The 27873-nt window shown below is 41.8% G+C and overlaps 1 protein-coding gene across 7 annotated transcripts; it reads right to left on the bottom strand.

Annotated features, from left to right (window-relative positions):
• Positions 1-300: 300 nt before the first annotated feature.
• fxyd6l (FXYD domain containing ion transport regulator 6 like) lies at positions 301-27313 on the bottom strand. 7 transcript variants are annotated; one of them, XM_014155845.2, is made up of 11 exons: positions 27167-27303; positions 26782-27065; positions 7552-7608; positions 7349-7375; positions 6479-6505; positions 4734-4754; positions 4217-4240; positions 3565-3639; positions 2373-2409; positions 771-811; positions 301-649 (listed from the first exon to the last, which is right to left on the bottom strand). In XM_014155845.2, the coding sequence occupies exons 3-11, from the start codon at positions 7601-7603 to the stop codon at positions 639-641; spliced, it is 315 nt and encodes a 104-aa protein (XP_014011320.1). In that variant the 5' UTR covers positions 7604-7608; positions 26782-27065; positions 27167-27303; the 3' UTR covers positions 301-638. The 7 variants fall into 7 exon arrangements, with proteins under 7 accessions (XP_014011320.1, XP_014011331.1, XP_045551597.1 ...); XM_014155856.2 differs by lacking the exon at positions 26782-27065 and having other exon boundaries at positions 27167-27313; NM_001123731.1 differs by lacking the exon at positions 27167-27303 and having other exon boundaries at positions 546-649; positions 26782-26956.
• Between the last annotated feature and the right edge of the window lie 560 nt (positions 27314-27873).

Below are 27873 nucleotides of genomic sequence, written 5' to 3'. Positions count from 1 at the left end.
TCTTCAACCTCAGGAGGCTGAAGAAATTCAGCTTGTCACCAAAAACACTCACTAACTTTTACAGATGCACAATCGAGAGCATCCTATCAGGCTGTTCCGCCCATAACCGGAAGGCACTCCAGAGGGTAGTGAGGTCTGCACAACGCATCACCGGGTGCAAACTATCTGCCCTCCTGGTATTGAAAAGCTATCTTTGACAGGTCCTCTCCCTCATCCATCCTGTGGCAGTAGCAGTGACTGACAGGGAGACCGTCTATGCCAGTGACTGATAGTGGGGAAAAGTTGGAACAAAACACACAATTACCCATCTACATCACTTTATTTAACAGTGTGGAAATATTACAATTTAAAATAGTCATAGTCAAGTTCTAACTTACAAAATCACTTGTTCATGTGTATCTATCACATATGACAAAAGGTTTTATAGCCTACCCTACTGCATCAACCAATTATGCCCTCAGAATACTGTCGCTGTAGATTCATTCAGATGGAAAAAAGAGAAAAGAAAAAACATGTCAAGAGAACATATCAGCAGGATGGAATAAAAAAAAAAAAAAAAGGAGCCTTGTGCTCTCTGGGAGATAGCCATAGTTAGGCCTCCACTGTCCAATGCTGCTGCCTGGTGGCAAGACTTCACATCACTGGGGACCTGAGAGCAGAATGGTAAACATGATGAGATGTATTGGTTTCATAAATAAAATTATACATACAAATCAGAAGTTTGATAAAGACTAATATGCCAATGAAGACAAAGATATAGATGATTTTACCTGTCACACCCCCTGCCTCTGCCTCAGGTACCCCAGCAGGCCTAAGAGAGGAAAATTGAAAACAAACAGTTCACTTTAATGAACTCAGTCAAGGGTTGCGGTCCAAACACTTCAGCCCTCACATTTAGTGGACACTTCTGATGAGGTATCATGACGTCTGACGAGTATACACTTGCAGGGCAAGGGGCGAGGGAGGAAGGAATGATTTTTAAATGGACCACCCTTGGCCGGAAATTCATCACTCGTTCATCCTGTGATGATTGTGTTTTCAGTCACCGGTAGCTTGGGGTTGCTTTATATGCGCTACGGTCAATCATGAGTACATGCCTACAGATATTAAATATATAATTATTAATATACGCCTACTGTAAGATAGCTAGCAAATTAATTAGCTAACTAACGTTTGCCTGCCTAACTGGAACTTCTGAAGGAAAATTATTTATTTCTACAATTGCCAAAAGATAACCAAACAAAAACATTTACTTTTTACGAGACGTGTTTGTGCCGTCATGTGCATTAGTAACACCATTTCTAACTTATTTGCATTCGCTTTTACTTACACTTGTACGTTGACTTCTCCATTTATGTTGTTTTTAAGTTTTCACTGACTTTTCTTAGCGGATGTGCAATCGTCGCAAATGTAATTATTGGGAGTTTCAGGCCCCGGAGTGAACATAATTATACACTCTCAAAGCCGAATAAAAACGAGGACTGATGGGCTTACGTTGCAAACTTCCCTTGCTTGGCTAATCATTTGGACCACCCTCCAAGATGGCGACGGAGATTCCCCCAAGGGCATTGTTACGTTCCCCAGTTTCTGTGTTGTTTGTATGTGTGTGTTTCAGGAAATGGCTTCCTGAAATTTCCCCCAAGCAGCTGATTGGTCCGCCACATCGATGATTGGAGATCTGACCCCGCCCTCTCAGGGGATACAGCTGTATCCCATTACAGACTCCTTCTCCAGCTATATAAACCAGTGTTCTGTTGCTCAGAAGAAGAGATGATTAGTGTGTCCTATGTTGGTTATTGTTAAGAGAGTTGAGGGTGATAGCCTGTGTTGGTTGTTTCTTAGATAGAACCATCAGCTCTGTGTTAGTTGTTTCTCAGTTTATTTTTTGTGTAGTAGTTTGTATTATTCTGTTTTATTTGTTCCCAGGGGGAAGGCACCTACGGAGTGCTTAGGCAAGAGGCCTGCGGGCATACACAACCCGTAGTATTTACTGTCTATGCACACTAAGTAAGACCTGGGCGGACCACCCCCTGTATTTTGGTTAGTGCACCAGGTGGTGCTAAGATAGGTAAGTAGTGGGTAGGCAGGTAAGGTAGGAGAGGGGGCTTTGACATTTACTTTCTTTGGTTCCGTTCACCCCCTTTTCCCCAAATTTACCGTGTGAAGGAATAAATTCCCAGTAAATGGTAAATTCTCTGCCTTTGTCATCCTTACTCACACCTACAATCCCATACCTCTTTCACTCCACGGGGAGTTGAGTTGTAGCAGGGTGTTGCGTACGTAACAGGACGAGGGTGTGTCTTAAGTGTTTGGACCGCACAAAGTTCTTTCTATGCCATGTTTTATCAACACTATCTCTTTGTCCAACTTACCGTGACTTCGGACTTGATTTGCATGGGCATTTCTGGCCTGCAGAGAGAGAGAGAGAGAGAGAGAAATTGGTGTGAAAAAGAGCTATGATGGAAAGAAAATATACTCTGAGGATAGTCTGAGTTGACAGGCCTCTCCTTCCTAGGTGTCAAAGACACATGCCCGGTAAACTAGCACTAGAATGAAGAGGCTGCCCGGTAAACTAGCACTAGAATGAAGAGGCTGCCCGGTACACTAGCACTAGAATGAAGAGGCTGCCCGGTACACTAGCACTAGAATGAAGAGGCTGCCCGGTACACTAGCACTAGAATGAAGAGGCTGCCCGGTACACTAGCACTAGAATGAAGAGGCTGCCCGGTAAACTAGCACTAGAATGAAGAGGCTGCCCGGTAAACTAGCACTAGAATGAAGAGGCTGCCCGGTAAACTAGCACTAGAATGAAGAGGCTGCCCGGTAAACTAGCACTAGAATGAAGAGGCTGCCCGGTAAACTAGCACTAGAATGAAGAGGCTGTCCGGTAAACTAACACTAGAATGAAGATACTTCTGCAACTGATCTGTTTCGAAGTTGGAATATTACATATTTTACAAGACCCTATCCACAAAAAAATACCCAAACTAAGTGCTTGAATGATTATGATTATTTGTACAGCTGGGACAGAACACTAAAGACCCAAAGCCTTCTCTTTGCACATGTACAGTAGCAGGAGAGGGGGCACTCCCTCTGTCCCCTGTGATATCTATGACTAATGTAATGGATGCCTGGAGTAAGAGATAGGGTGGGTGGGGGGGCTGCAGCTATGCCTTGGGTGGGGTGGATGAGTGCAAGAACATGAGATGAGGAGGGAGGGGAAAAGGCTGCATAGTGTCCAGGTCAGTTTTAGTCAGTGCCCTAGATGTGCAGATGTCTACATGGTAGAGAGGTGTTGGGGGGTCTGGGCGTTGTGCAAGGCATGTTGGCCTGCGTCCCAGCCCCCAGCAAGTAACTGATCCCAGGCTTGTTTATAAGACTGGACTGGTAAAGAAGGGCTGTCCAATGGATCAGCATGTTGAACAGTGCAGAAATATAACAATTATGGAATGAGATTGGTACAGTAGAAATGAACTTATGGGACTAATCACATTTTATTTCAATATACGTGTAATACTTCAAATGGTATTTTAAGTATAACCGTAGTTGGGCCGGCAGACTTACTGACGATGAGGACAATGCCCATGACAAACAGTACCACAGCGAAGATCAGTCCACCGATCCTCAGAGATCCATAGTCTGAAACAGAAATACATTTTTATCCCTGCACAGTAAGGCCCACTACTACGGAACATGTGCAAGGCACAGTGTAACTTAAAACATCTTATTCAGTACATACGTATGCACTGTACCCTCTCTGGGTGTATACAGCATAGCAAAGCTATGCAATTATGACACCTTCAATCACATTCCTATGAGACAATTCAAACATACGCTCCTACTGTATATGCCATGATTGATAAATCCATCAGGTTCACATCTATAGATACCTATATTCTGATTGATATTACTGCCTCAAACATGGAAGGATATTCACTGTAAGAGCTGAATATATCCTATAATGTGTCTGTGAATGCATAGACCTACTGAAGACAGGATAGAGCAATGTGTTAAGAAATGAGACTACTACAGCAGAGTGGGAGGGACTGTTTGCCAGTTGAACTCTGGAAGCGTGGCCCGATGAGTCAATGTTTTCTGACGCTCCTGGTAAAATGGAGGGAAAACGCGAGCCCGTCTTGACCTCCCAGATATTTCCTGAGAAGTGTCAGGTTTACCCCCAGTGGAGTTAGTCCATGTTCATCCATCCCCCACTCACCGTAGTGAAATGCAGAGTCATAGTCTGGGAGGGGAGAAGGAGAGGGAATACATGAAAACCAGATACATTTAGTGTGTGGCTGCATTTTGTAGAATGGTATTATTCACAGTTATTACATCTACATTGAAATTGCAGCTATGGTATTAAAAAGGGCACATAAGCCACTTGTCCCTTCGGCCACTTGTACCCTCGCCAGCCAAAGCAAATAGACGACAGAGCTGCGCATGATGCCAGATGGAATGCATTGTAAAGGAACCGCTGGGAGACTTAAAAATGTTGTGGCCCTGCTGGGAATGAAATCTCCTTTAAATCACACACATTCATAGTGGTCCCTTTCAATAGAAACATAAACACCATGTTTGGAGCTGAACTAATTCAAACATCAACTGAGTTTTGAGTGCAACTGGTGTGAAAAAGATAGTGAGTGACCAAAAAGTATGTGATTTGCCAACATGCTCTTTAAAATGAAATACAATCAGTACAGTAATGTTAATTTGAAACAACAAGAAACCTTTACCCTTTTCATCCATTGTTGATGCTGGAAAACAAAAGACAGAAAGCATTAGTGATTGACAGAGTTTAGCTCTGACTGTGTGCTTGGTGTGAACTACGAACCTTTCATAAACTGGTTTTACTCTTTGTTTACTTTCAGAACTGTAGTCAAATGTTCCAGAGGTTTACATTGAATGTAAATAGTGACTACTGTACACATGATAGTAAGACTGGTTGTAGTGTTCTGTGCTTTTTAAAAATATGGTCCACTTGTACTGAAGGTTTAGGAATGGTGCGTGCACTTACACAGATTACACCACTGGGTGATGCGATACACAGTGCATGCTTTTAAATACAATCTGGCAACACTCAGGTGGCTCTCTCCTCAGAAGAGTTGCAAAATGCGGTGGAAAAAAAATGTGGTGGAAATGCTAATGCTACAATGATGCAAGACACCACACAGAGTTGCAAGTCCTGATGCATTTATAACCATACCCACTCTGCAGTCATTTCCTAAGGCCAGTGACCCATGTCAGCTCAGGTAGGTGCTGTAATAAAGCAGACTTCACTGTGTGTGTGTGTGTGTGTGTACGTTGGCTTGTGCAGTGCAAGTAACCATTTGAGAATCAACCAAATGTCACATCTTCCCTCACAATACCATTTAGATTAAGAATCTAAATCACATGGATGTCATGTTATCTGATCACCAAACAACAAATACATGACTCCTGCTTCGTTGAGTACAGAGGTAATAGAACCACTTCTTGAAGAATCCAAGGTGTAGTACAATAATCACTGCTCAGCTCTAACAACGAATGCTCCTCTGATTGGCTCATCTCGTATCTGCTGACATTTTCATTTTGTTTTCTTCTAAAGGATGTCAGAGAATGACAACCCGAGCCAGCAGGGCTTTTTATGGTGCAGCAGATAAGCCTAATGTCCGACAAACACTTTCGTTTGGTGTCATTCCTCTCCATTACCAGCGGAACTCATATCCTGCCCAAATCACCCTGTTGACTGAGGAGAAAAACTAATGTAGGTCAATCTGCTCAGGAACAAGTCAGCACAACACAACCCAAAGTGCAGTGTAGGACTGCCTAGCGCCACATGCTACTACAATATGGGAGGCTTAGCTGCACTTCAAATGACTGATTACTAAAATCCCTCACATGAGAAAAAGGCTAATCCTGGCCAGGAAAGCAAAGGCTCTTTCTTACACCAGTCTAGATGAGCCCATTTCAAATGAACTGGATTTAATCACAACTTGAAATCCTTACACAATAGTACTTAATATAGTTGCGCAATATGTAAGTACAGACAAAGCAAAGCTGGTTACTCTACAGAGAACCATACACTAGGGCAGGGGTATCAAACTCATTCTATGGAGGGCCTAGTGTCTGCTGGTCTTTGCTTTTTCCTTTCAATTAAGACCTAGACAACCAGGTGAGGGAAGTTCTTTACTAATTAGGGCGGAGCAAAAACCCACAGACACTCATTTCCCGGAGGGCCGAGTTCAACACGTGCTCTATGGCAGAGTTTCCCAAACTCGGTCCTGCCACGCCGACGAGGAGTTATTTCAATCAGCTGTGTAGTGCTAGGGGAAAAACCAAAATGAGGACCCCAGGACTGAGTTTGATGAAACCCTGCTATAGGGCAACTGACCAGCCAATAACAAATATGGCTGTGCATTCTCAGTGCCCATTCCAAAACAGACAGCATGTTTCTCATTCCTTTATGACAAGCCCGAGGCATCCAATAAAACAAACTTACCTGGCATGTCCCTGCCTATAGATGACCCTGTTAGTATAGACAGACAGACCAGAGACCAGCTCATTCTTTAATCACTGGCACTCTTAAGACACTACACAGTTCGCTAAAATATGACACTACACGCTTTCCTTTATCACATTGCAGTGTCTCCCCTTCATGCATTGGCTGACACTGAAAAATAAATATATATATATATATATTTATTATGTTGATGTCTGCCCCAGGAACAACCCAGGAAGACCCCATCCATCGCAACCCCCAACCTCCCCCTGCTAACTCTGCCACCACTGCTGAAAAACATCCTAGGGGGAAACAATGCACTGTGAATTACCTTTCCAGTTTCTCTACAGACAGCCATACTCTAGGACAGGGTTTCCCAACCCTCTCCTCTGCCCCTATCCCTCAGACATTTCACACCTTTCTTTTAACCCTAAACGGGCACACCTGGTTCAATTAGTCAACTATTCATCAAGCTTTTGACTAATTGAATCAGGTGTGCCAGTTTAAGGTTAAAACAAAAATATGAAAAGTCTGGGGGGACCGGGCAGTGTTTCCCAACTCCTTTCCCCCCCTCACCAGCACACATTTTTGTTGTAGCCCATGACAACAAAAAAAACGCCAAATTCAACTCATCGAGGATTCAACAATTAGTTGACAAGTTGAATCAGGTTTGTTTGTCCAGGGCTACAATAAAAATGTGTACTGTAAAAAAAAGGGGGGTATTTGAGGACTGGAGTTGGGAAACACTGCTCTTGGGCAAATGATAAGCCAACAAAGATGGCCATGCATTCTGTGTCCATTCCAAGGCAGACAGGCTGCATTTCTCATTCCTTTGACACAACTGAGGCATCCAATGCACTGCAAACTTACCTGGCATCTCCCTGCCAAATCCTGACCCTGTTAGTACAGACAGACCAGAGACCAGCTCATTCTTTAAATCACTAGCACTCTGAATAAAACATTACAGTTCCCTCAACCACACTGTGAATGCTCCTCAGTCACCATTCATGTGCTGGAGTCAAGTATTTTGAGAGAGAATCTCAAACAAAAAAAAGTGAAAGGAAAAATCTCACCCAAAGCAGGAGGAACACAGGAGCATAATACCACCAACAGAGAGAGATCCATGTCACCTGGAGACAAAGGGAAACAACCACCAGAAACATGAAGGACCTCCCAAAGACAACAGACTGAAAGTGTAGGAGAAAAATGGCAAAACAGAAAGCAAATACTTTATTTGAGAACCAAGTTCAATCCCCTGGGGGGACTCAATTGTCATGATACATGACAATTACTTATTTCAAGCATAATGTAATGGAAAGACTGCTATGCTCATAATGAGGAGACATAACAGGCTTACGCAGTTGTCCTGACCAGAGGAGTGTTGAAGTTCTCCCACCACCAGTGTCTGACAGGTCTGGTTGTGGGGGGAATACGTGCAGATCCCTATGGTTTAACGTCAGCCTCGGTGATAAACACATACAGCTTTGTATCTCAGGGGACCAGCAGAGCTAGTCACAACACCCTGCAACTTTAACACTTCACTATCAAAGAAAGGACTGTGCTTGAAATCATACCAATCTCTCTCAGGGAATAGGTACATCTACAGAATTAGCACTTATTCTTGACTTCACATTCCTTGTTTGTGCCCCTGACCAGCGGGAAGGAATTAAAAATTGAGGTGATGCATTCGAATAACCATAACATCTTGTGATCTTATAGCTGACCCGTTATGAAGGCTAGGTTCTGTTGCTGCTAGACTTAAAGAGATCATGGGGGAACTGTTTATGTTATTAGCTCCTGACTCGGGGTAAGGGTAGAGGGGGCTATTTCAGTGTCTGCACCGTAGAACACAGGTATCCTGTCCTGGCAGTATCGAGATGCAGGGAGGAGAAACCCGGGTTGAGTTGCACTTGATATTTGGTCAGGGGGTTAAAGACATACAGTGCCTTCAGAAAGTATTCACACCCCTTTACTTTTTCTACATTTTGTTGAGTTACAAAGTGGGGTTAAAATGGATTTAATTGTAATTTGTTGTCAACGATCTACACAAAATACCATGTATGTCAAAGTGGAAGAAAAATTATAACATTCGTAAAATATATATATTATATATAGTGAAATAAATTACTAATATATCTTGATTAGGTCAGTATTCAATCCCCTAAGTCAATAAATGTTAGAATCACCTTCGAAGCAATTACAGCCGAGTGTCTTTCTGGGTAAATTTCTAAGAGCTTACCACACCTGGATTGCCCATTATTCTTTTCAAAATTCTTCAAGCTCTGTCCAATTGGTTGTTGATCATGGCTAGACAACCATTTTCAGGTCTTGCCATAGATTTTCAAGTAGATTTAAGTCAACACTGTAACTTGGCCACTCAGGAACATTCACTTTTTTCTTGGTAAGCAACTCCAGAGTAGATTTGGCTTGTGTTTTAGGTTACTCTCTTGCTGAAAGCTGAATTCATCTCCCAGTGTCTGGTGTAAAGCAGACAACCAGGTTTTCCTCTAGAATTTTGCCGGTGCTTAGCTCCATTCCATGTATTTTTTATCCTGAAAAGCTCCCTAGTCCTAAACGATTACAAGCATACCCATAACATGATGCAGCCACCACTATGCTTGAAAATATGGAGAGCGGTACTCAGTAATGTGCTGTATTGGATTTGCCCCAAACAAAACACTTTGTATTCAAGACAAAAAGTGAATTGCTTCACCACATTCTTTGCAGTATTACTTTAGTGCCTTGTTGCAAACAGGATTATTTTTTGGAATATGTTTATTCTGTACAGGCTTCCTTATTTTCACTGTTAATTAGGTTAATATTGTGAAATAACTACAATAACTACAATAACTACAATCCCCAGTTCTCTCCTATCACAGCCATTAAGCTCAGTAACTGTTAAAATCACCACTGGCCTCATGGTGAAATCTCTGAGCGGTTTCCTTCCTTTCCAGCAACTGAGTTAGGAACGACGCCTATATCTTGTAGTGACTGGGTGTATTGATACACCATCCAAAGTGTAATAAATAACTTCACCATGCTTAAAGGGATATTCAATGTGTGCTTTAAAAAAAAGTATACATTCTTTGACCCATCTACCAGTATGGGTCACCCTTCTTTGCGAGGCATTGGAAAACTTCCCTGGTCTTTGTGTTTGAAATTCATTCTTCGACTGAAGGACCTTAGAGATAATTGTATGTGTGGGGTACAGATAAGGTTGTCATTCAAAAAAATTATGTTAAACACTTTTATTGCACACAGAGTGAGTCCATGCAACTTGTTAAGGGACTTGCAAAGCACATTTTTTACTCCTGAACTTATTTAGGCTTGCCATAACAAAGGAGTTGAATAATTATTGACTCAAGAAATTTCCACTTTTCATTTTTAATTTATTTGTAAAAAAAGAAATAGAAAAACATAATTCCACTTTGACATTATGGGGTATTGTGTGTAAGCCAGTGACAAACAAATCTAAGTTTCATCCATTTGAAATTCAGTATGTAACAAAAAAACTTGGAAAAAGTTCTAGTGGTGTGAATACTTTTGAAGGCACTGTAACTTAGCTTTTTTTCTCAGCTGGAATGTGCAGTCACTGCTCATGACGGCATGCCGCTACAGTCTGTTGTTCACACATAGACCATTCTTTCTACAGATGTTCGTCCAAGCCCTTCTTCTAGATTTTCCCATCATGTGTTTACCGGTCGTGGCTCTTAAACCAAAACTCCCACACTGGAGTGTTGTTTGTGGAGGCATTGGCACCCTAGGCAGAAAGTGTCCTGAGTTTTGTTACAGATAGCAGATACAGTTCAAGTCGGAAGTGTACATACACCTTAGCCAAATACATTTAAACTCGGTTTTTCACAATTTCTGACATTTAATCCTAGTAATAATTCCCTGTTTTAGGTCAGCTAGGATCACCACTTTATTTTAAGAATGTGAAATGTCAGAATAATTGCAGAGAGAATGATTTATGTCAGCTTTTATTTCTTTTATCACATTCCCAGTGGGCCAGAAGTTTACATACACTCAATTAGTATTTGGTAGCATTGCCTTTAAATTGTTTAACTTGGGTCAAACGTTTTGGGTAGCCTTCCACAGGCTTCCCACAATAAGTTGGTTGAATTTTGGCCCATTCCTCCTGACAGAGCTGGTGTAACTGAGTCAGGTTTGTAAGCCTCCTTGCTCGCACACACCTTTTCAGTTATTCCCACAAATTTCCTATAGGATTGAGGTCAGGGCTTTGTGATGGCCACTCCAATACCTTGACTTTGTTGTCCTTAAGCCATTTTGCCACAACTTTGGAAGTATGCTTGGGGTCATTGTCCATTTGGAGACGCATCTACGACCAAGCTTTAACTTCCTGACTGATGTCTTGAGATGTTGCTTCAATATATCCACATAATTTCCCTCTTCCCTCATGATGCCATCTATTTTGTGAAGTGCACCAGTCTCTCCTGCAGCAAAGCACCCCCACAACATGCTGCCACCCCCGTGCTTCACGGCTGGGATGGTGTTCTTCGGCTTGCAAGGCTCCCCCTTTTTCCTCCAAACATAACGATGGTCATTATCGCCAAACAGTTCTATTTCTGTTTCATCAGACCAAAGGACATTTCTCCAAAAAGTACAATCTTTGTCCACATGTGCAGTTGCAAACCGTAGTCTGGCTTTTTATGGCGGTTTTGGAGCAGTGGCTTCTTCCTTGCTGAGCGGCCTTTCAGGTTATGTCAATATAGGTACTTTTGTAGCTGTTTCCTCCAACATCTTCACAAGGTCCTTTTTGCTGTTGTTGTGGGATTGATTTGCACTTTTCGCACCAAAGTACGTTCATCTCTAGGAGACAGAATGCGTCTCCTTCCTGAGCAGTATGACGGCTGTGTGGTCCCATGGTGTTTATACTTGCATACTATTGTTTGTGCAGATGAACGTGGTACCTTCAGGCATTTGGAAATTGCTGAAAGGATGAACCAGACTTGTGGAGGTCTACAAGGTCTTGGCTGATTTCTTTTGATTTCCCCATGAATGTCAAGCAAAGTGGAACTGAGTTTGAAGGTAGGACTTGAAATACATCCACAGGTACACCTCCAATTGACTCAAATTATGTCAATTAGCCTATCAGAAGCTTCTAAAGCCATGACATCATTTTCTGGAATTTCCAAAACTGTTTAAAGGCACTGTCAACATAGTGTATGTACACTTCTGACCCACTGGAATTGTGATACAATGAATTATAAGTGAAATAATGTCTGTAAACAATTGTTGGAAAAATGACTTGTGTCATGCACAAAGTAGATGTCCTAACCGACTTGCCCAAACTATCATTTGTTAAAACCTGTTAGGGATAGGGGGCAGTATTTACACGGCCGGATAAAAAAACGTAACCTATTTAATCTGGTTATTACTACTGCCCAGAAACTAGAATATGCATATAATTATTGGCTTTGGATAGAAAACACCCTAAAGTTTCTAAAACCGTTTGAATTTTGTCTGTGAGTATAACAGAACTCATATGGCAGGCAAAAACCTGAGAAGATTCTGTACAGGAAGTGCCCTCTCTGACCATTCCTTGGGCTTCTTGACTCTATTGAAAACTTAGGATCTTTGCTGTAACGTGACACTTCCTACGGCTCCCATAGGCTCTCAGAACCTGGGAAAAAGCTGACTGATGTCTTTGCAGCCCCTGGCTGAAAAACATTAGCGCCTTTGGTAAGTGGTCTATCAGAGGACAATGAGACTGAGGCGCATGCACGAGGCGACCCCATGTTTTTATTTTCTCTGTCTTTGAACTAAAACAACGACGCCCGGTCGGAATATTATCGCTTTTTTACAAGAAAAATGGCATAAAAATTGATTTTAAACAGCGGTTGACATGCTTCGAAGTACGGTAATGGAATATTTAGAATTTTTTTGTCACGAAACGCGTCGGGCACGTCACCCTTATTTACCCTTCGGATAGTGTCTTGAACGCACGAACAAAACAGAGGATATTTGAACATAACTATGGATTATTTTGAACCAAACCAACATTTGTTATTGAAGTAGAAGTCCTGGGAGTGCATTCTGACGAAGAACACCAAAGGTAATAACATTTTTCTTATAGTAAATCTGACTTTGGTGAGGGCTAAACTTGGTGGGTGTCTAAATAGCTAGCCCTGTGATGCCGGGCTATCTACTCAGAATATTGCAAAATGTGCTTTCACCGAAAAGCTATTTTAAAATCGGACATAGCGAGTGCATAAAGGAGTTCTGTATCTATAATTCTTAAAATAATTGTTATGTTTTTTGTGAACGTTTATCGTGAGTAATTTAGTAAATTCACCGGAAGTTTGCGGGGGGTATGCTAGTTCTGAACGTCACATGCTAATGTAAAAAGCTGGTTTTTGATATAATTATCAACTTGATTGAACAAAACATGCATGTATTGTATAACATAATGTCCTAGGATTGTCATCTGATGAAGATCAAAGGTTAGTGCTGCATTTAGCTGTGGTTTGGGTTTATGTGACATTATATGCTAGCTTGAAAAATGGGTGTCTGATTATTTCTGGCTGGGTACTCTGCTGACATAATCTAATGTTTTGCTTTCGTTGTAAAGCCTTTTTGAAATCGGACAGTGTGGTTAGATTAACGAGAGTCTTGTCTTTAAAATGGTGTAAAATATTCATATGTTTGAGAAATTTAAGTAATAGCATTTCTAAGGTATTTGAATATCGCGCCACGAGATTACCCTGGCTGTTGCGTAGGTGGGACGATTTCGTACCACCTAGCCCAGAGAGGTTTTAACAAGAAATGTGTGGAGTGGTTGAAAAATGAGTTTTAATGACTAACCAAACTGAATGTAAACTTCCAACTTCAACTGTTAGCCTAAATGTTTCTTTAAACAAAATCTTGTTCGTTGGAGTGCTGCAGAAAAAGTTACTCACCTGACACTAATCTCTAGGGAACTGTGAGCATATTTGATTAATATGCAGAACATGAATGTGGGATTTTGGGAGAATTGAACGGTGAACATACAAATTAGCCATAATATACAGTGGGGGAAAAAAGTATTTGATCCCCTGCTGATTTTGTACGTTTGCCTACTGACAAAGAAAGGATCAGTCTATAATTTTAATGGTAGGTTTATTTGAACAGTGAGAGACAGAATAACAACAAAAATATCCAGAAAAACACGTCAAAAATGTTATAAATTGATTTGCATTTGGGCTGCTACAACAGCCTTCACTCTTCTGGGAAGGCTTTCCACTACATGTTTGAACATTGCAGCAGGGACTTGCTTCCATTCAGCCACAAAAGCAATAGTGAAGTCGGGCACTGATGTTGGGCAATTAGGCCTGGCTCGCAGTCTGCGTTTCAATTCATCCCAAATGTGTTTGATGGGGTTGAGGTCAGGGCTCTGTGCAGGCCAGTCAAGTCTTCCACACCGATCTCGACAGACAATTTCTGTATGGACTTCGCTTTGTGCACGGGGGGATTGTCATGCTAAAACAGGAAAGGGCGTTCCCCAAACTGCTGCCACAAAGGGAGCACAGAATCGTCTAGAATGTCAGTGTTAAGATCCCCCTTCACTGGAACTACGGGGCCTAGCCCAAACCATGAAAAACAACCCCAGACCGTTATTTCTCCTCCACCAAATGTTATAATTGGCACTATGCATTCGGGCAGGTGGTGTTCTCCTGGCATCTCCCAAACCCAAGTTAGTCCGTCGAACTGCCAGATGGTGATTCGTGAATCATCACTCCAGAGAACTGCCAACTAGCAAGTGTATTCACTGACGTTGTCAACCTCTCACTGACAGAGTCTGTAATGCCTACATGTTTGCTCTTTATTTAACCATCTTACATATAAAACCTTATTTGTTAATCAAAAATTGTGAATAACTCGCCACAGGTTAATGAGAAGGGTGTGCTTGAAAGGATGCACATAACTCTGCAATGTTGGGTTGTATTGGAGAGTCTCGGTCTTAAACCATTTTTCACAGACAGTCTGTGCCTGTATTTAGCGTTCATGCTAGTGAGGGCCGAGAATCCACTCTCACATAGGTACGTGTTTTCACATACAGTGAGGGGGAAAAAAGTATTTGATCCCCTGCTGATTTTGTACGTTTGCCCACTGACAAAGAAATGATCAGTCTATAATTTTAATGGTAGGTTTATTTGAACAGTGAGAGACAGAATAACAACCAAAAAATCCAGAAAAACACATGTCAAAAATGTTATAAAATGATTTGCATTTTAATGTGGGAAATAAGTATTTGACCCCTCTGCAAAACATGACTTAGTACTTGGTGGCAAAACCCTTGTTGGCAATCACAGAGGTCAGACGTTTCTTGTAGTTGGCCACCAGGCTTGCACACATCTCAGGAGGGATTTTGTCCCACTCCTCTTTGCAGATCTTCTCCAAGTCATTAAGGTTTCGAGGCTGACGTTTGGCAACTCGAACCTCCAGCTCCCTCCACAGATTTTCTATGGGATTAAGGTCTGGAGACTGGCTAGGCCACTCCAGGACCTTAATGTGCTTCTTCTTGAGCCACTCCTTTGTTGCCTTGGCTGTGTGTTTTGGGTCATTGTCATGCTGGAATACCCATCCACGACCCATTTTCAATGCCCTGACTGAGGGAAGGAGGTTCTCACCCAAGATTTGATTTGACGGTACATGGCCCCGTCCATCGTCCCTTTGATGCAGTAAAGTTGTCCTGTCCCCTTAGCAGAAAAACACCCCCAAAGCATAATGTTTCCACCTCCATGCTTGACGGTGGGGATGGTATTCTTGGGGTCATAGGCAGCATTCCTCCTCCTCCAAACACGGTGAGTTGAGTTGATGCCAAAGAGCTCCATTTTGGTCTCATCTGACCACAACACTTTCACCCAGTTGTCCTCTGAATCATTCAGATGTTCATTGGCAAACTTCAGAGGGGCATGTATATGTGCTTTCTTAAGCAGGGGGACCTTGCGTGCAGTGCAGGATTTCAGTCCTTCACGGTGTAGTGTGTTACCAATTGTTTTCTTGGTGACTATGGTCCCAGCTGCCTTGAGATCATTGACAAGATCCTCCCGTGTAGTTCTGGGCTGATTCCTCACTGTTCTCATGATCATTGCAACTCCACGAGGTGAGATCTTGCATGGAGCCCCAGGCCAAGGGAGATTGACAGTGCTTTTGTGTTTCTTCCATTTGCGAATAATTGCACCTACTGTTGTCACCTTCTCACCAAGCTGCTTGGCGATGGTCTTGTAGCCCATTCCAGCCTTGTGTAGGTCTACAATCTTGTCCCTGACATCCTTGGAGAGCTCTTTGGTCTTGGCCATGGTGGAGAGTTTGGAATCTGATTGATTGACTGCTTCTGTGGACAGGTGTCTTTTATACCGGTAACAAGCTGAGATTAGGAGCACTCCCTTTAAGAGTGTGCTCCTAATCTCAGCTCGTTGCCTGTATAAAAAGACACCTGGGAGCCAGAAATCTTTCTGATTGAGAGGGGGTCAAATACTTATTTCCCTCATTAAAACCTGTTATGGCTAGGGGGCAGTATTTTCACGGCCGGATAAAAAAGTACCCGATTTAATCTGATTATTACTCCTGCCCAGAAACTAGAATATACATATAATTATTAGCTTTGGATAGAAAACACTCCAAAGTTTCTAAAACTGTTTGAATGGTGTCTGTGTGTATAACAGAACTCATTTGGCAGGCTAAAACCTGAGAAGATTCCATGCAGGCAGTGCCCTGTCAGACAACTTCTTGCCTTTCTTGATTATCTCTATCCAATACAGGGGATCTCTGCTGTTACGTGACACTTCCTACGGCTCCCATGGGCTCTCAGAAGATGGCAAAAAGCTGAATCGTGGCTTTGCAGGCTCTGGCTGAAAAAAAGTAGCGCGTTTGGATAGTGGCTGGTCACAGTACTGTGAGACTCAGGCTCGTTCCCAAGTCGACCCCATGCTTTATTTTCTTTCGTCTTTTTACCTAAACGCAGATTCCCGGTCGGAATATTATCGCTTTTTTACGAGAAAAATGGCATAAAAATTTATTTTAAACAGCGGTTGACATGCTTGGAAGTACGGTAATGGAATATTTAGAAATCTTTTGTCACGAAATGCGCCATGCTCGTGACCCTTATTTACACTTCGGATAGTGTCTTGAACGCACGAACAAAACGCCGCTATTTGGATATAACAATGGATTATTTTGAACCAAACCAACATTTGTTATTGAAGTAGCAGTCCTGGGAGTGCATTCTGACGAAGAACACCAAAGGTAATCAAACTTTTCTAATAGTAAATCGGAGTTTGGTCAGGGCTAAACTTGGTGGGTGTCTAAATAGCTAGCCGTGATGGCTGGGCTATCTACTCAGAATATTGCAAAATGTGCTTTCACCGAAAAGCTGTTTTAAAATCGGACACCTCGATTGCACAAAGGAGTTCTGTATCATATTATTAGTAGATTTGAATAAAAAACATGGGAGTGACGGACTCCATCCTAGCTGGAGGGGTGCTCTCATCTTATCTACAAACATAGACAGGGCTCTAACTCCTCTAGCTCCACAATGAAATAGGGTGCAGGCCAGGCAGCAGGCTGTTAGCCAGCCTGCCAGCTTAGTGGAGTCTGCCACTAGCACAGTCAGTGTAGTCAGCTCAGCTATCCCCATTGAGACCGTGTCTGTGCCTCGACCTAGGTTGGGCAAAATTAAAGATGGCGGTGTTCGCCTTAGCAATCTCACTAGTATAAAGACCTCCTCCATCCCTGCCATTATTGAAAGAGATTGTGATACCTCGCATCTCAAAATAGGACTACTTAATGTTAGATCCCTCACTTCAAAGGCAGTTATAGTCAATGAACTAATCACTGATCATAATCTTGATGAGATTGGCCTGACTGAAACATGGCTTAAGCCTGATGAATTTACTGTGTTAAATGAGGCCTCACCCCCTGGTTACACTAGTGACCATATCCCCTACGCATCCCGCAAAGGCGGAGGTGTTGCTAACATTTACGATAGCAAATTTCAATTTACAAAAAAAACAAAACAACGTCGTTTTCGTCTTTTGAGCTTCTAGTCATGAAATCTATGCAGCCTACTCAATAACGTTTTATAGCTACTGTTTACAGGCCTCCTGGGCCATATGCAGCGTTCCTCACTGAGTTCCCTGAATTCCTATTGGACCTTGTAGTCATCGCATATAATATTCAAATTTTTGGTGACTTGGAAAAGTCCACAGACCCACTCCAAAAGGCTTTCGGAGCCATCATCGTGTCAGTGGGTTTTGTCCTACATGTGTCTGGAACTAGTTTTGTCCCATGGAATAAATGTTGTGGATCTTAATGTTTTTCCTCATAATCCTGGACTATCGGACCACCATTTTATTATGTTTGCAATCGCAACAAATAATCTGCTCAGACCCCAACCAAGGAGCATTAAAAGTCGTGCTATAAATTCTCAGACAACCCAAAGATTCCTTGATGCCCTTCCAGACTCCCTCTGCCTGCCCAAGGACGTCAGAGGACAAAAATCAGTTAACCACCTAACTGAGGAACTCAATTTAACCTTGCGCAATACCCTAGATGCAGTTGCACCCCTAAAAACTAAAAACATTTGTCATAAGAAACTAGCTCCCTGGTATACAGAAAATACACGAGCTCTGAAGCAAGCTTCCAGAAAATTGGAACGGAAATGGCGCCACACCAAACTGGAAGTCTTCCGACTAGCTTGGAAAGACAGTACCGTGCAGTATCGAAGAGCCCTCACTGCTGCTCAATCATCCTATTTTTCCAACTTAATTGAGGAAAATAAGAACAATCCGAAATGTATTTTTGATACTGTTGCAAAGCTAACTAAAAAGCAGCATTCCCCAAGAGAGGATGGCTCTCACTTCAGCAGTAATGAATTCATGAACTTCCTTGAGGAAAAGATCATGATCATTAGAAAGCAAATTACGGACTCCTCTTTAAATCTGCGTATTCCTCCAAAGCTCCGTTGTCCTGAGTCTGCACAACTCTGCCAAGACCTAGGATCAAGGGAGACACTAAAGTGTTTTAGTACTATATCTCTTGACACAATGATGAAAATAATCATGGCCTCTAAACCTTCAAGCTGCATACTGGACCCTATTCCAACTAAACTACTGAAAGAGCTGCTTTCTGTGCTTGGCCCTCCTATGTTGAACATAATAAACGTCTCTCTATCCACCGGATGTGTACCAAACTCACTAAAAGTGGCAGTAATAAAGCCTCTCTTGAAAAAGCCAAATCTTGACCCAGAAATTATAAAAAACTATCGGCCTATATTAAATCTTCTATTCCTTTCAAAAATCGTAGAAAAAGCTGTTGCGCAGCAACTCACTGCCTTCCTGAAGACAAACAATGTATACGAAACGCTTCAGTCTTGTTTTAGACCCCATCATAGCACTGAGACTGCACTTGTGAAGGTGGTAAATTACCTTTTAATGACATCAGACCGAGGCTCTACATCTGTACTCGTGCTCCTAGATCTTAGTGCTGCTTTTGATACCGTCGATCACCACATTCTTTTGGAGAGATTGGAAACGCAAATTGGTCTACATGGAGAAGTTCTGGCCTGGTTTAGATCTTATCTGTCGGAAAGATATCAGTTTGTCTCTGTGAATGGTTTGTCCTCTGACAAATCAACTGTAAATTTTGGTGTTCCTCAAGGTTCCATTTTAGGACCACTATTGTTTTCACTATATATTTTACCTCTTGGGGATGTCATTCGAAAACATAATGTTAAATTTCACTGCTATGCGGATGACACACAGCTGTACATTTCAATGAAACATGGTGAAGCCCCAAAATTGCCCTCGCTAGAAGCCTGTGTCTCAGACATAAGGAGGTGGATGGCTGCAAACGTTCTACTTTTAAACTCGGACAAAACAGAGATGCTTGTTCTAGGTCCCAAGAAACAAAGAGATCTTCTGTTGAATCTGACAATTAATCTGGATGGTTGTACAGTCGTCTCAAATAAAACTGTGAAGGACCTCGGCGTTACTCTGGAGCCTGATCTCTCTTTTAAAGAACATATCAAGACTGTTTCAAGGACAGCTTTTTTCCATCTACGTAACATTGCAAAAATCAGAAACTTTCTGTCCAAAAATGACGCGGAAAAATTAATCCATGCCTTTGTTACTTCTAGGTTGGACTACTGCAATGCTCTACTTTCCGGCTACCCGGATAAAGCACTAAATAAACTTCAGTTAGTGCTAAATACGGCTGCTAGAATCCTGACTAGAACCAAAAAATTTGATCATATTACTCCAGTGCTAGCCTCCCTACACTGGCTTCTTGATAAGGCAAGGGCTGATTTAAAGGTTTTACTGCTAACCTACAAAGCATTACATGGGCTTGCTCCTACCTATCTTTCCGATTTGGTCCTGCCGTACATACCTACACGTACGCTACGGTCACAAGACGCGGGCCTCCTAATTGTTCCTAGAATTTCTAAGCAAACAGCTGGAGGCAGGGCTTTCTCCTATAGAGCTCCATTTTTATGGAATAGTCTGCCTACCCATGTGAGAGACACAGACTCAGGCTCAACCTTTAAGTCTTTACTGAAGACATATCTCTTCAGTAGGTCCTATGATTAAGTGTAGTCTGGCCCAGGGGTGTGAAGGTGAACGGAAAGGCTGGAGCAACGAACCGCCCTTGCTGCCTCTGCCTGGCCGGTTTCCCCTCTCTCCACTGGGATTCTCTGCCTCTACCCCTATTACAGGGGCTGAGTCACTGGCTTGCTGGTGTTCTTCCATGCCGTCCCTGGGAGGGGTGCGTCACTTGAGTGGGTTGAGTCACTGACGTGGTCTTCCTGACTGGGTTGGCGCCCCCCCTTGGGTTGTGCCGTGGCAGAGATCTTTGTGGGCTATACGCGGCCTTGTCTCGGGATGGTAAGTTGGTGGTTGGAGATATCCCTCCAGTGGTGTGGGGGCTGTGCTTTGGCAAAGTGGGTGGGGTTATATCTTACCTTTTTGGCCCTGTCCAGGGGTTTCATCGGATGGGGCCACAGTGTCTCCTGACCCCTCCTGTCTCAGCCTCCAGTATTTATGCTGCAGTAGTTTATGTGTCGGGGGGCTAGGGTCAGTCTGTCACATCTGGAGTATTTCTCTTGTCTTTTCCGGTGTCCTGTGTGAATTTAAATATGCTCTCTCTAATTCTCTCCTTCTCTCGAAGGACCTGAGCCCTAGGACCATGCCTCAGGACTCCCTGGCTTGATGACTCCTTGCTGTCCCCAGTTCACCTGGCCGTGCTGCTGCTCCAGTTCCAACTGTTCTGCCTGCAGCTATGGAACCCTGACCTGTTCACCGGACGTGCTACCTGTCCCAGACCTGCTGTTTTCAACTCTCTAGAGACAGCAGGAGTGGTAGAGATACTCTCAAAGATTGGCTATGAAAAAGCCAACTGACACTTACTCTTGTGTTACTGACTTGTTGCACCCTCGACAACTACTATGATTATTATTATTTGACCATGCTGGTCAAATATGAACATTTGAACATCTTGGCCATGTGCTGTTATAATCTCCACCTGGCACAGCCAGAAGAGGACTGGCCACCCCTCATAGCCTGGTTCCTCTCTAGGTTTTGGCATTTCTAGGGAGTTTTTCCTAGCCACCGTGCTTCTACACCTGCATTGCTTGCTGTTTGGGGTTTTAGGCTGGGTTTCTGTACAGCACTTTGAGATATCAGCCGATGTAAGAAGGGCTATATAAATAAATTTGATTTGATAGTTATGTCCAAATACCTCCGTTTTGTTTGTGCGGTCAGGTCACTATCCAAAAGGTAACGCGAGAGCGCATTTCGAGACAAAAAATTCAAACTGTTCCATTACCGTACCTAGAAGCATGTCAAACGCTGTTTGAAATCAATTTTTATGGTATTTTTCTCATAAAATAGCGATAATATTCCAAACGGACAATAGTGTATTCATTCAAAGAGGAAAATAAAAAACAGCGTGCTCGCGTGAAGCGCATATCCAATCCCTTTGTCCCCAGGCAGACCACTGAGAAACTGAGCTACTATACTCTGCCCAGAGACAGATCAATCCGGTTTCTGAAGGCTTTAGACAGCCAATGGAAGCCTTAGAAAGTGCAACGTAACCCCACAGTTACTGTAGTTTTGATAGAGAATCAAAAGAAGATCTACAAATTCTCAGACAGGCCACTTCCTGCCTGGAATTTTCTCAGGCTTTTGCCTGCCATATGAGTTCTGTTATACTCACAGACACCATTCAAACAGTTTTAGAAACTTCAGAGTGTTTTTTATTCAAATCTACTAATAATATGCATATTCACATTTCTGGGCAAGAGTGGTAACCAGTTTAAATCGGGTACGTTTTTTCATCCGGCTGTGAAAATACTGCCCCCTATCCTAAACAAGTTTTAAGGGCTTGTAAGTAAGCATTTCACAGTCAGGTCTACACCTGTTGTATTCGGCGCATGTGACAAATAAAGTTTGATTTGAACGTGTTTCCACTTCTTCAAAGTACAATGGCAGCAAACTTTACACCAATCTAGCTGACGCTTGGCATTGCGTATGGTGATCTTAGTCTTGTGAAGTTCCCGACGAACAGTTATTGTGCTGACGTTGCTTCCAGAGGCTGTTTGTAACTCAGTAGTGTGTTGCAACCGATGACAGATGATTGTTACGCGCTTTAGCACTCGGCGGTCCCATTCTGTGAGCTTGTGTAGCCTACCACTTTGCAGCTGAGCCGTTGTTGCTCCTAGACGTTTCCACTTCACAATAACAGCACTTACAGTTGGCTGGAAAGCTCTAGCAGGGCAGAAATCTGACGAACTGAATTGTTGGAAAGGTGGCATCCTATTATGATGCTACGTTGAAAGTCACTGAGCTCTTCGGTAAGGCCATTCAACTGACAATGTTTGTCTATGGAGACTGTGTGCTCGATTTTATACACCTGTGTCATGACGTTGCCCTCTTTGGGTTTTCTATGCACCATCCCCTTACCTCTGTCTCCCACACCCAGGCTGCTATGGTCAGAAGAGGCCGTAAATTCCTATGAGAAGATCCTGCCTCATGGCCCCAGTATAGAGAGAGAGTGAGTTTTCAAAGACCAAACAAAGGAATTATTCTACCTCACAGAATTTGACAACCAAACAATATTCAGGTTCTGGAGAAGGTATAAAAGATCGGTGAAGAATCCAGCTATGAACTGGTCCATTTGGTACAATTTTGTGAAACTCATGAGAGACAATACGGCCATATTACCATTGTGCTGTTTATATAATAGCCTCAGTTATGAGACTTACATCTAAATGGTTGTATAAAATGAATGAATAAGGATGGAACTGTTTGTGAAATTGTGTAATGTGATTTTGGACTGTTTAATGAAGGAAACTCCAATTCCCTTTGGAGTCTTAACTAAATCAGAGGCACACCCCCAGGGACACAGACAGGACCTGGCGTCATGAGACAGCCTTTTTCTATGTCCCGAATAAAACCCCACCTTGGTTTTCTATCACCAGACCGAGCTTACCTCAATTACGAGATGGCTAAAGGTTGGAGACCAGCATTCCTCTTATTGAACTTTAACCATACCACGTGGTTAAACTCTTAGACTATCAATACCGACAGAATAAGAACAAGTCTTTGATATTAATTACTAGTCTAGAGCTAGGAATTCGGTATCATTGAACGCGAAGACCGACAACCACCGAAAACAACTATTCTATAACGACATGAATGAATGTTACTCTGAACTATCCATTCTAACCACGACACACACACACAGAGACACAGAGAGACAGAGACAGAGAGACAGAGAGAGGACAGACTCTCCAACAGAAACAAACTTTTCAACAGAGATCCTGACGACACACTGAGTGTAAATATATATATATTGATTGCAGTTGTTCCCGAATGAGTGAGTGTTCATGTGCAAAGGATTAGCATTTCAATTGTTATAATTATCAACTCTGTAGTGCCTTCTCAGTTGACCACCCTTTTGTCTAACAAACCACCATGCCGGTTTAGCCCACTAGGGCACATTCTCCTATCATTTCTTTGTAATGATATCTACTGTTTGTTATGCATTTCTGTGAATTACTTAGTAAATAAATGATTTTAAGACAATTGATGTATGGATGACTCATAGTGAAGACTGGGTTTGTGCAGATAACCAACAATTTACGACGTTTGGAATGAGACTGACGTGAGGTAAATAAGTCATTAATTCGAAGACTAATTGATCAGATATTAAAATATCTGAAAGTTATTAGGAAAATTATAACTGTGTAATCTGAATATTTTCCCTTGGTGCCCCGACTTCCTAGTTAATTACAGTTGCATGATTAATCAGGTTAATCGCGTAATAATAATTACAGAGAGTTATTTGATAAATATGTCTTCAGTTTTAATGATGCCAAAGACACGACACCTGTCAGCAACAGGTGTGGCTGAAATAGCCAAATCCACTAATTTGAAGGGATGTCCACACATACTTTTTTATATATAGTGTCTGTTTGGGCTTCTTGCGATCTACAAATTATTTGTAATTATTTATCCAGCCCACTGACCATACGCTCAAGTAAAAATCGTCCCGCAGCTGAATCTAGTTGATGATCGCTGCCATACAAATCATTGGCTTATGTCATGTATGCTATTTCTAAACTGTCTTGCCTAGCTAAAATATTTGAACCCTTGATTCATTCTCAGCTAAGATCTTTCTTACCTTTTTAAATGTATTCTAAATGTACATCAATCAGGTTTTAGACCATGTCATAGCATTACCTTTGCTGAATCCCTAGTTATGTGGTTTACTGTATGGATAAAAGGCAACATTGTGCTGCCCTCTTCATTGACCTGCCAAAGGCTTTTGATACTGTTGATCACTCACTGCTAATTCAGAGTCTTACTTCAATTGGCCTGAGACCAGGCTGCATGTAACTGCTTTAAAAATCACTTGACCGATATAACTCAATGTGTATCTACTGATGGTGTCAAATCAGGTTACCTGTATATTACGAGAGGTGTCCCGCAGGGGTCGATTCTGGTCCTGTACTTTTTACATTAACAATATTGTCTGTAAAACATGCACTTCTATGCCAATGATACTGTTGTGTATGCTATTGCCTTCACGGTTGACCAGGCTCTATCTGAACTACAGTCTGCCTTCAATGTATAACAGAAAAACCTTATTGACCTGAAATTAGTATTGAATGCAGGTAAAACTAAGCATATGTTGTTCCCTAGAGCGCATAAATATAGTTGATGATATGTACTTTGGATGGTGTCCATATTGATCCGTGTCCCTGTAGGGGGCAGGATGAAAAAACGTACCCAAATTAAACTGGTTACTACTCTTTCCCAGAAACTAGAATATGTATATAATTAGTAGATTTGGATAGAAAACACTGAAGTTTCTAAAACGGTTTGAATGGTGTCTGTGAGTATAACAGAACTCATATGGCAGGCAAAAACCTGATAAAAATTCAACCAGGAAGTGGAGGATCTGAGAATTGTAGTTCTTTCTAGTCCCTTTTGAAACTACAGTATCTGTGGGGTCACATTGCACTTCCTAAGGCTTCCATTGGCTGTCAAAAGCCTTCAGAAAGTTGTTGGAGCATTCTCCTGTCACTGGGCAGAGTATAGGAGCTCATTCACTGAGTGGACTGCCTGGGAACAAAGGGATTGGATATGTGCGGTCCCGCAAGCGCGCTGTTCCTTTTTCTCTTTGAATGAATACGCTATTGTCCGGTTGGAATATTATCGCAATATTACGTTAAAAATACCATAAAGATTGATTTTAACAACGTTTGACATGCTTCTAAGTACGGTAATGGAACATTTTTACTTTTTGTGTCTCGAATTACGCTTGCGCATTATGCTTTTGGATAGTGACCTGAACGCACGAACAAAACGGAGGTATTTGGACATAGATATGGATTATTTCGAACAAAAACAACATTTCTTGTGGAAGTAGCAGTCCTGGGAGTGCATTCTGATGAAGATCAAAGGTAGCATATTTATAATACTAATTCTGAGTTTAGGTGACACCGAACTTGGCGGGTGTCTGAATAGCTTGCTGTGATGATGAGCTATGTACTCAGAATATTGAAAAATGTGATTTTTCCGTAAAGCTATTTTAAAATCTGACACAGCGGTTGCATAAAGGAGTATTGTATCTATAATTCTTAAAATAATTGTTATGTATTTTGTCAACGTTTATGATGAGTATTTTTGTAAATTCACCGGATGTTATTGGTGGGAATACATTTTCTGAACATCACACGCCAATGTAAAATGCTGTTTTTGGACATAAATATGAACTTTATCGAACAAAACATACATGTATTGTGTAACATAATGTCCTAGGAGTGTCATCTGATGAAGATTGTCAAAGGTTAGTGCTTCATTTAGCTGTGTTTTGGGTTTTTGTGACATATATCCTTGCTTGGAAAATGGCTGTGTGGTTATTTTGGTCTATGTACTCTCCTAACATAATCTAATGTTTTGCTTTCGCTGTAAAGCCTTTTTGAAATTGGACAATGTGGTTGGATTAAGGAGAAGTGTATCTTTAAAAAGGTGTAAAATAGTATGTTTGAGAAATTGAAATTATTAGATTTTTGAGGTTTTGTATTTCGCGCCATGCTGTTCCATTGGATATTGGCTAGGCTAGTCTGTCCTCAACTTAACAAATATCTGGGCTTCTGAATAGATGAAAAGCTGTCTTTTAAAAAGCATTTTGATGAGTTAACTAAAAGTTGATTTACTTTTCTTGCACCTTATTTGTGGAACAAGCTTAAATGTTCTTAAACTAGATGTTTTGGTGTCTCTTGGGCAATCCTGAAAGATGATTGAGGACCTTATTGCTGATGAATGTGTGTTTTTATGATCATGTTTTTCTTTATGTGCATTTTGCATTTACATTTTGATGCGTGTATTTTCTATAATTTATGTAATTCAGGACTCATCTGTAAAATATACCTTGGTCTGAGTAGGACTCCCTGATAAAATAAGGGTGAAATAAATAAATACAAAATGTATGGTCACATGCACTCAAAGATATTTACAAATCGTTGTACATGTAATGATATGGGGAACATTCTGTAGACTAAATGTTCTTAAAACCAACAGAAAAATTGGCTTACTTGCAAGGCTATTTAAATAAATTGAGCAATTTATACACAAACTTTAAAGCTGTGCGCACAGGTCAATAACAGGCTGTTATACATGTACTTTGAGGAAGAAAGCTGTCAGAACAGTCACGTTGTTGTAGCCTAGTTGTTCACATGTTTTGACGGGGAAAATGACCTTTTGGTAAAAGATTTATGGCAAATGAAAACAAATTACCTGTCAGAAGTCCAATTAATGGAAAAGAGGTGACTGTGGAGATTAGATTAATAACAAAAGGCTTGGGTCGCTGCCTTGCCTCCGCCCAGTGCGCTCCTTCAGAAACAATGTTTCTAGTGTTCTAATTTACCGACACAAAAAGTCCCCTTTGCAAAACTGATAAAACACAGTTTAATGTACGTACTTAATGTACATACATTTATTAAAAATAATGAAAATCTGGTCCTGAAATGTTTCTCCTGAAACATCCAGAAAAGTTTTTGTAGTCTAGTATATCTCAGCGTCTGGCGATGGAAAGAGGGGGGAAGGGGTTAGGGGTTGGTCTGAGAAGAAATGCAATCTGCCCTCCAAAATTACCCAGCTACTGAGAGGTAAACAACCTTACCGCCAACTCTATTTTGATGTTTTCAGTCACCGAATTGCTGTAGTGTTGGAAAACGTGTGTAACGTTTTAAACGCATGATCTGTGTGCGGACTGAGGGAGCACACCCCTGAATCCATCCTAGGCAGCCGATCGTGCATATCTAGCGCCACTATCGTCTAGGTTTGATGTGCACTGCCGGTAATACACTCGTGTCCCCTGTGGACTGGCTCGTAAATAGAGCATCCTCCATTCAGACTGCAAAGGCATAATCAACCTCATTAACCATCTTTAATGTCGAGCCGCTTAAAAACGGGAAAAATGTGTGTACTAATAAAACAATGTTTCACCACCATTTTCATATTTTCGGACAATTTGTTGTACTATGCGTTCAGTCAAGGGTGTGCACCATCCTAAAATGAAAATACATGATAGAACGCTTGCTTGTTCTGCCCACTATGATTAATTTGCTCCCATTGGAAACGACAGCCTGTGGTCTTTTTTGGGTTAGTTAAACAAATCTTTGGTGATGTCTTTGCAGCTGAATGGAGGTTGCTTTATATACACAACTACGAGCCGGTCCATGGAGGACACGAGTGTATTACCGGGAAGGCACATCAATCCTAGACAGTAGTGCAGATATAGCGCCAACTATCGGCTGCTTAGGCTACCCTGAAATCGGTTTTAGGCTGTTTAATAACACAACAATTGTGTGCAGTTATTTGGCATTT

This window comes from Salmo salar, chromosome ssa02 (genome assembly GCF_905237065.1).
Source record: "Salmo salar chromosome ssa02, Ssal_v3.1, whole genome shotgun sequence".
In the NCBI taxonomy this organism is placed as follows: domain Eukaryota; kingdom Metazoa; phylum Chordata; class Actinopteri; order Salmoniformes; family Salmonidae; genus Salmo; species Salmo salar.
This window is presented reverse-complemented; position numbering and strand designations above follow the sequence as displayed.

What these genes read in the sequence shown, in the direction of transcription:
- fxyd6l (XM_014155856.2), bottom strand. Translation starts at nt 7,603, where the DNA reads ATGGATCTCTCTCTGTTGGTGGTATTATGCTCCTGTGTTCCTCCTGCT. An exon ending in TATAGGCAGGGACATGCCAG is followed by an intron (nt 4,755 to 6,478) that starts GTAAGTTTGTTT and finishes TTTGTTTTCCAG; the next exon opens with CATCAACAATGGATGAAAAG. An exon ending in AAATCAAGTCCGAAGTCACG is followed by an intron (nt 812 to 2,372) that starts GTAAGTTGGACA and finishes TTCCTCTCTTAG; the next exon opens with GCCTGCTGGGGTACCTGAGG.